Raw genomic sequence first — 9,183 nt, 5'->3', positions numbered from 1 at the left:
AAACACATTATGCAGTGGCTCTGCCGGGGAATGGATTAGTTGTGCGAACCTTTGGCATTTCTCACAAGTTGTTGCATACTCTGTTGCATCCTTCTTCATATGAGGCCAAAAATATCCCTGCGATATCAATCTATGGGTCGTGGTTTGACCCGCTGAGTGACTTCCACAATCACCTTCATGTACTTCGGCCAACACTTCTTGCACTTTCTTTGTGGCCCTATGCATCTCGATAGAGGGTTTGAAACTCTTTTTGTACAAATCCCCATCTAACAAAACATATCTTTGGCTAACCTGCTCCATCTGGCGTCTCTCCTTGGTATTTTCTATCTCTGCTCCTATAAGAAAAGTTTTAATGGGCGTCATCCATCCTATCTCCTTTTCAACGGTGAGACACACACTCTCAGTTTCTGATGTACTAGGCCTGCTCAAAACTCTTACTTCAATAGAACGACCCTCTGTTCCTGGAATCACCGCGGCAACAAATGCTAACGCGTCGGCATGTCTGTTCTCACCGCGGCCCAAATGAGCAAATTGAATTCTTTTGAACTTACTAGCTTTTTGTTATAGAACCTCTAAATATCGTGCCATCCTTGGACAACGCGCCACAAACCCCCCATTCATCTGACAAATAACCAAGTTAGAGTCCGAGAACACCGATAACTCACTTACTCCCAGATCCTGTGCCATATTCAAACCTGCTATCACTGCTTCATATTCTAACTCATTATTAGAAGCCGCAAATCCTAGTTTCATCGATAACTCCAGCCTTGTGTTGTCAGGAGTCACCAAAACCACGCCAATCCCATTTCCAGTGTCTGTAGCTGATCCGTCCGCGAATACTCTCCAACCATTGCGCATATCCCAAGGGTTCAAGGGATCACGACCAGATTCTTCCTCCTGATCCATAACCATTTCCTCTCCCCAAGTGGGATCCTCGGCTGGAAATTCTGCTAGGAACTCCGCCATGGCTTGCGCTTTTTCCATTTGTTCTAACCTCGATATTTGATTTCAGTAACAACTAAGCATCACCGCCCATTTCAGCATTCTCCTCGACTTTTACGCCTTCAACGCGGCGCGAGAGGCGATTTGTTATCACTACCACCGAGTGCGCGATCGAAATAGGGTTTCAACTTTAATGCAGAGAACATCAACGCTTAAAGCATACTTCGATTCTATCAGTATCGGCGTCTCAGCGGCTAGCATGGTTTTACTCTGAAAATAAACCGGCTTCTCTATCTTCTCTACAATACGCACAAGAACTGAACTTATCGCGTACAAATAGAGATACAATATCTCTCCTTCCTCTGGCCGTGATAGCAAAGGGGCTTTCCCTAAATAAACCTTCAACTCCTGAAAGGCTTCCTCACACTCAGTGGTCCATCGAAAATCTGGCGTTTTCCTCAGCAAGCGATACAACGGTCTGCATTTGTCCGATGATTTAGATATAAATCTGTTCAATGCTGCGACTCTTCCTGCCAACCGTTGCACTTCTTTTACATTCTGAGGGGACAGCATCTCCACTAGGGATCTGATCTGCTCGGGATTGGCCTCTATTCCACGATACGCGACTATATAACCCAAAAACTTCCCCGACGATACCCCGAATGTGCATTTCTCTGGGTTCAGTTTTAGACTTTGCTTCCGCAGTATGTGAAAGGTTTCCTGGAGACCCTTCAAATGTTCCTCTTCCGACATGCTTTTCTCCACCATATCATCAATATATATTTCCATGCCCTTTCTAATCTTGTCCTCGAACATTTTTTCCCCCAACCGCTGAAATGTAGCCTCCGCATTCTTCAACCCAAAAGGCATTCTTGTATAACAATAAGTACCTCCTTCCACCACGAATGTAGTCTTTTCTTGATCTGGGCCAAACATCGCGACCTGGTTATATCCCATGGAAGCATCCATGAAAGAGAATACCTTGAAACCAGTTGTTCTATCTACTAACTCATCCACCGCGGCATAGGATAAATCTTTAGGACACTCTTTATTTACATCGTAAAGTCCACACACATTCGAACCTTTGCCGTTTCTTTTTGGAACCCGCGACCACATTGGATGACCATTCCAGTACATCCTACGCCCCGATTATACCCGCGATCCCTAAGCAGTATAACTTCTTTCGAATCCCTTCCGCGTATTTGGGTCTTACACTTCTCATCTTCTGTCTTATAGGCTTCGCACCCTCCTTCATGTGTAAGTGATGGCAAGCAAACTCTAGATCTATTCCTGTGATATCTTCAATCGCCCAAGCAAATACGTCAACATTCTCTGCTAACAATTGTGTCAGTTTGAATTTCCACTCTTTTGGCAAGTCCGACCCAACTGAAGTAAACTTTTCTTCCTCTCCCACCCCCAGGTTCACGATCTCAATTTCATCCAGAGTTTTTGGCCTTTGATGAAACTCGCATCCTTCAGTGAGTACTGCTTCCTGTAATTGCTACGCTTCTCCCTTATCATTCGTCGGCTTTTCACCCCCTATTCCACGGACCATACTTTTTACCGTCACTTGGTGTATATTCTGAGCCGCGACCGATCCCCTTTATTTCATTACACCCCCGCCGGGGAAGCGGATCACGATAATAGGTAGGCGGAATAGCCTTCATTTCATGAATCCATCTTCTCCCTAGAATGGCATTATCTTTGGACCCCGTGATCTACCACCATAAATCTGGTGAATACCGTCGCCGAACCTCTTTATTCATCGGGCAAGCGTTATTTCCCCATAGGCTTTGTCATGCTTCCATTGAAGCCATACAAATTTGTCGAGAAACCCTCAACGATGATCCCTATCTATACTCATCTCTTCCGCGGGCCCTTATAAACAACATGTCTCTTGAACTTCGCAGTCTATCAACACTTTCGCTTCACTAGATAATTACCCATTGCTATGGTAATCACCAATGCATCTTCATGCGGCGAAATCATCGATTCCAAGTCTTTCGGAGTGAAAGTTATGTTCCTTTTCGCAATCGCGGGTTCGAAACTAACCGCGTCATGCTTGTCACCTCATTAACTTTGTTGTAAGCTCGCTGTCCTTCTCATCTTGTCACGGTGGGCGTTCCTCCCGAGTGTCTCTCCACTGTAAATGACATTTATTGTTCCCAAGATCCTAGCGGGAGCCTGTCCTCTCTCCGCATGACAAACCTCCGCGACATACTCTCTAAGCATCCCCTTCTCAATCATTCTTTCCACCAGCCACTTCAAAGCATAACATTCGTTAGTGGCGTGGTTTCTAATCTGATGATAGGCACAGAAAGGTTTTCCCTCAATCTCTCCAGGTGTATTCCGCGGTCCTTCATAATGCTGCAGCCCCTTGATAAGTGGCAAGATTTCCTCTAACGGCCTATTAAGAGGTGTTTGTTCTATCTCACGGTACGGCTTTCTTTCACGAATATCTCTCCTATTTCGATCTCCCGATCTGTCGGGTCCACGTCTTTCCCCTCTGTTGGATCCCCCTTCTCTCTCTTCTCTCTTACCCCTATCTCTTCTGTCGTCCTTATCCACCGCCTGCACTGCCTTCCCCGATCTCTTTTGTTCCCTCGCATTTCTTTGCATTATATCTTCGTACCGAATATACTTTTCTACCTTTGGGTACAGAGTGTGCAGAGTGGTGATTTCAATTTTGGACACTGATTCGTGCACCCTAGTCCCCTGCTTCAAGCCGTGCTGAAATGCAATGACCGCGGTATGCTCCTCCAGATTTTCCACCCTCAGGGTCTCTTCTTTGAATCTGCACAGAAACTCCCTTAACGACTCCGCTGACCTCTGTTTGATGTTAAACAATGCCGCGATATCCACTACCCTCCGTTTCTGGTGGATGAAATGGTCCACGAAGGCTCGCTCTAGTTCTTCAAACCTACTGATGCTCCGCGAAGATAGGCGGTAATACCAATCCGAAACGCCCCCCTTAAGGCTTGCAGGGAACATCATGCGGCATGATCCGTCATACTTATTTTCCCCGCCACAATGGCATCCGTTGTCTAAAATGATGCAAATGATGATCGGTTAGATTCGCCTTTCCCATCATACCTTTCGAATCTTGGTTGACTGAATCTCTTAGGTACCTCTGAATTCCAGATCGAATCCGCCAGTGGATTCTTGTTGAGGTTAGCAACCTCCTTTTGAGCGGCACTTTGGTTCATTTTTTCTACCGCACGGTTAGCTTCTCTATCTTTCTCGATCATGGCCTGTACCACTTCCAGCGTGATGCCCTCTACCGTATCTACTCCCCTAGACTGATATACCTCATTCTCCCCTTCCATCTCACTGCCCCGGCGATCCCCATGTTCCATGTCATCTTGTGCGGTGTCTCTTTCCTTTCTCAACTCATCGTTCTCGTTTCTTAACCTTACTATTTCTTCTTGCATAAGTCTGGTGGCGTCTGCCGCCACATCAGATATGTCTTCCTCTCTACCCACCTCTCTTTCTTTACTCACTTCTTCCTCTACTACCTCTCGAACAACTTCTTTTCTAGGTCTTCCTACTCCCTTTTTTGTTACGGTGGCCATTTTATCTCGCTATTCCCCACAGACGGCGCCAAAATGTATAGACTGTGATCACTCCTTCTAATCTTACTCGTCTCTCGTTCTTTTCTTTTTTTCTTTTTTTCTGCTCTCTTTTTTTCTCTCTCTCTCTCTTATATATCTCCTCTCCTTCCACGTACCGCAGCGGTTATCTTGCGGTTCTGGTTCCGCTCTCCCACTCTCCACGTTTCGCAGCAGTTCTAGAGTGGTTGGGATACCGCGGATCTGATCCTGTGCAACCTGTCTTCCCACGCTATACCGCATCCGGTCCCTTTGTCACCACTAACCTCCTAGGTCATGTGTACGTCCTATACAGGTATGTTCATCTCTTCCCAAAGGCTTAGACTTCCATGACAAACACAATGGAAATCTCAAGAGACATGAAAGGTAATGAAGGTGGAAATATAATGATTAGAAATGGGGCTGTTAATGGAGGAAGTGGTAGTGTTAATGGAGATAAAGGAAAGAGGGTTGATGGTGGTGGTGGGCGACATGGCGGACATGAGGTGATAGATCTACCTCGTCGGAAGTCTCGGCGTCTAAGGAGGACCAATGGAGGCCATGGTGTGGCTGAAAAACCAAGGTATGGGGTCGGAAATTCGTTTCCAGCACCTTCCCCTTTGTCACTTAGCCTTTTCATTCCGTAAGTGGAAAATAGGAAATAATGATTCCATGTTTCTCCTCAATGATGTCGCACGGTCTGGCTTGATCCATCTACCATCAGATCTGCTTATAGATAAGCATGTATCTAGATGAATAATGATAGTGTACCCACCCTAGTCATGGATGGACCACTTAACCCTCTTTTAGACAAATGATTTGGTGCTGCTCCATGTTGAGGCTGGATGGTCTTCCCACGTCTGACTTTGACCCGTCAGCATTGACTTTGACCCGTTTTTTTTTTTTTTTTTTTTTTTTTTAAAGATTCTCATAGACTTGTCATAGACTTAGAGAATACATGGTGTTTGCTTGATGCTGGGAACATGTTCACTCTAACCGATGACATGTTTGTTTGTAGGGCTCCGTCAGTCGACATTGATTCTGATGATAACGGTGAGGATGATGCTGAAGCTAAAATTGAGCGAGCCACTGCTGGCAACGTTATGCCTATGCTCAGGTGGACTGCTGGAAGCAATTTACCACTCAACCGGGGTCCTTCACTGTTCCGTCCTAAACGCCTTTACAAGAGTTTTGGTATACCCGAGAGTGTTGTTATACATAAGCATGATGACTTGGCACTCCCGGTTGCCGAAAATGAAATAGCCGTCTCTTATGCTCAGCTACAGTACGGTTTGAGACTTCCCTTAGGGAAGGTGATGTCTAGATTGCTGAATTGGTGGGGGCTTGCACCTGAGCAGATGATGATCCTGTTTTACTTGGTAATGAGCAGAGTTCGCTACATCCGTCAATCTTATGGCATCAGACTTGGAACAATAGAGATGTATCTTATGCTCAGGCCTAAGAAAAGGATTTTGAAGGACATTCCTTTCTTCACCGTCGACTTTGTTTCTTCGGATAGGAAGTTCACCCATCCCCCTACTCATTACTTAACATGGCATACACCAGCCTACAGAGTTCAGGGCTGGGCAGGCCGCGAAATGGATGTTCCAAATAATTTCTCAGGTGAGCTCCTTAAGAAATTATCTTATTCGTCCACAGTTTTCTTTGTTCTGCAGCTCAATTTAGTTCTTTTTCTGATAGATACCTGGATTTCTGATGCTGTGGTGAGTGAAGTTGATGAGAATGCGGTTCAGCATAACCTTCAAACCTTGTTTGGTCTCCCAGAGATTATTAGGGACTTGAGTTACCCTGATACAATCGTTGCATGGGTTGCCGCATACCTCGTTCATCCTCTTCAGTCTGTGATGCCTGACACTGCTAGAGCTTCAGAAAAGGGAAATGAAGTACGTGTTAAACCTATGGCATCGAGGAGGCTTCCACGTATTGATCCTTCAGATATTATCCTCCCTGGCTCATTGGGTGATGGCGCTCAGAATTTTGACATAGGTGATAGAGTAGAGAATCCTGCACAGCGTCGATGTTACATCTATTATTCCTCTGACGAAGACGATGTTCCACCGACTATCATGAGGCATCCTGATCCTAGCTTGAGATCCTGCAGCTCGGGTTTGTATTCTCCACGAGCCACCATTTCCAAGTCTACTTTTATTCCACCTTCTCCAATTGTTATGCGAGGCTCTAGAGAACATCCACATGCTGAGGGTGTTGTTGAGGTCACCGCCTCTGGTGTCGTCGCTGAGCAGAACCATGTTAGTGCCGATGTGAATGGAGGGCGCACTCGTTATGTTATTCCTGATACTACGGATGATGTACAGTCGGCTCACTCTGTCCATGTCTCTAGTCACTCCGGGGACCACAGAGTGAGAGACAAGTCTACACATAATTGCTCTGCTAAAAGAGTTAGAAAATTGTTCCAGTTCGGTACCATTTTCACTATCTTTTCAGCATGCCGAGGAGGTCTTGCTTAAGTCCTCCACCCTTTTTCATGAGGCTTGTGTCGAGGCTGAGCTAGAATCTCAACGTTCACGAGACCACGTTACCACTTTGTTAGAGGAATGTTGTCGACTTAGAGAAACAATGTCTGCTCGTGATGAGATGATTGCGTCTAAAGACTTAGAATTGATTACTTTAGCTGATAAGCTCAGGGAGTCCCAGAATGTTGTACGAGCTATGGAAAGTGATCGTCATCTAAGTGAGGAGAATACAGGTCGTGTGGTGCAGGAAAATTGGCATCTAGTTGAGGAGTTGCGCCTGCTCAAGAATCGTGTTACAGACTAGCCAGCTTGACATTTTGCTTTTCTTATTATGTATCTTCCGTTTGTAGTTCGGACATTTTGAAGGCTCCTGCACTTTAGTTATCTTGAATTACCGTGATGTGGCCTGTAAGGATATTCTGAAGGCTCCTATACTTTAGTTATCTTGAATTACCATAATGTGTCCTGTAAGAATATTTTGAAGCCATGGACTTTTCTGAAATGAAAAATCTTCAACAGCGGCTTGGCAATAAAATAGAACTTGAAAAGTATTGGCCTGAATATTAGCAAAGATATATACTACCGCCCCCCAACACTACATGTGGATACGATTCACGTGTAATGTTGAATAAGGAAGTTACTGTGTATACTGGTAAAACTGGGGATTTTCACCAGCATAATGTAAAAAGAAAATAGAATTGATAAGGAATTGACGTTTGGCAATTCACCAATAGAATTCCATTGTAGAATAACTCGGTTGAACAAATACAACCGGGCTAAGCATGTCGCCATACTCAGAATATATATCGAACGATATTGTGCTGCATTTATAGAATGACCCGATTGAAGCGTAATCGGACTGAGCAATTTTGTAGTAATGCTCAGATATAAATTAGTCCATATAATCAAACCTTTGAAGGTGTTATCTTGGACGTTTTGAAAAAGATTATCCCCTTAGCCTCGGCGTAGGCTGGTGCTTTTTGCTATGAAACTCAGAGATGACATTAATGCACAGAGTCTGATTCTATGCATATTGTTTTCGGTTGAGAGGATCAATGTCATTCAACCGTACCAAGCGATGTTCTCTATCCAAACTTGGCGGCGCCTCCAAGGGATAGATTGCATCCAGCACCTAGGATTTTAAAGTCCTAAAAGTTCGGAGTTACCCAGTTCACAAATAGGACCGAGCCAGAGGGTCGACGCCATTTACTCGGACCAACACACAGTGCGCTTCTGTATGTTGGCTTTTTGAACTTCGGGGATTTGTGTTTCATGCCGAAGCCAGGCAAGAGGGTCAAAGCCATATACCTGGACCCGATACTTTAGTCGTACAGGACATTTTTCAAGCCTGGCGCACTCGCAGCACTTGCCTTATCACTGGCCTCAGTCAATTATAAGGATTTGAACAGGCAAGAGGGACGCTCTAGTCTGTACCAAGCTAGACAATTGATGCCATTCAGCTGGGCTTCGGAGTATGCATTTAGTATTCAATACACTTCCAAGTGCAAAAATGAGGCTTTTTCACTTGACCGGGGATGCTGAGCATTTGAATCGGGTTTTGTAAAGCTGATAGAGATTTGATACGAAGTCGTCTATACCAGCTAGGTCCTCTTAGGTTTGAACCTGCAGTGTGTCTAGTTGGAGGGGTTAACCACCAGTCCGAACTTGACCAGGCGTTGTGCGCTTGAACCTGGATTTCTGTAGTGCAGCTGTGCTAAAAATTCATAGCACTGTTAATAAGAGTATCACATTAACTTCCAATAGGCAAATAAGGAATGACAGCAAATAATCATTAGACTTAGTGTTATTCAATGACTCTGTACATGATGTAAAGAAAAACTTGCTAAAATGAGAAGCCATGCTTTACTCGGGACATTGCCAACAAAAGATTTTCACGGCATTATTAAATGATTTCAATGCATCATTTATTTAAAAAAACTTCCTAAGATGAGAAGCATTCCATGCTTTACTCATGACATCACCGGCTAACGATTTTAAGTAATAAGAACCTTTAGATGCCAACCTATCCACAATGAATGGCCCCTCCCAATTTTCAGAAAACTTACCCGCGCTCGGGTTATCAAAATTCTTGGCTTTTCTGAGGACCCAGTCACCAGGTTTGAAGACATGTTCTCTGAGTTTTCTATCATGACTGCGCT

The 9,183-nt window shown here is 44.7% G+C and overlaps 1 protein-coding gene across 1 annotated transcript; it reads right to left on the bottom strand.

The window, feature by feature from the left end:
• Window positions 1–3,015: 3,015 nt before the first annotated feature.
• Window positions 3,016–3,936, bottom strand: LOC147516467 (uncharacterized). Its single transcript, XM_086593280.1, has one exon. The coding sequence runs from the start codon at window positions 3,934–3,936 to the stop codon at window positions 3,016–3,018; it is 921 nt and encodes a 306-aa protein (XP_086449406.1).
• Window positions 3,937–9,183: the final 5,247 nt, after the last annotated feature.

Source organism: Coptis chinensis, chromosome 2, assembly GCF_015680905.1.
Source record: "Coptis chinensis isolate HL-2020 chromosome 2, ASM1568090v1, whole genome shotgun sequence".
NCBI lineage: Eukaryota > Viridiplantae > Streptophyta > Magnoliopsida > Ranunculales > Ranunculaceae > Coptis > Coptis chinensis.
Note: the sequence above shows the minus strand (reverse complement) of the source record. Positions and strands in the feature narration are given on the sequence as shown.

Bases quoted from the DNA above. Each gene is read 5' to 3' on its own strand.
- LOC147516467 (XM_086593280.1), bottom strand. From the start codon at position 3,936: ATGATGTTCCCTGCAAGCCTTAAGGGGGGCGTTTCGGATTGGTATTAC.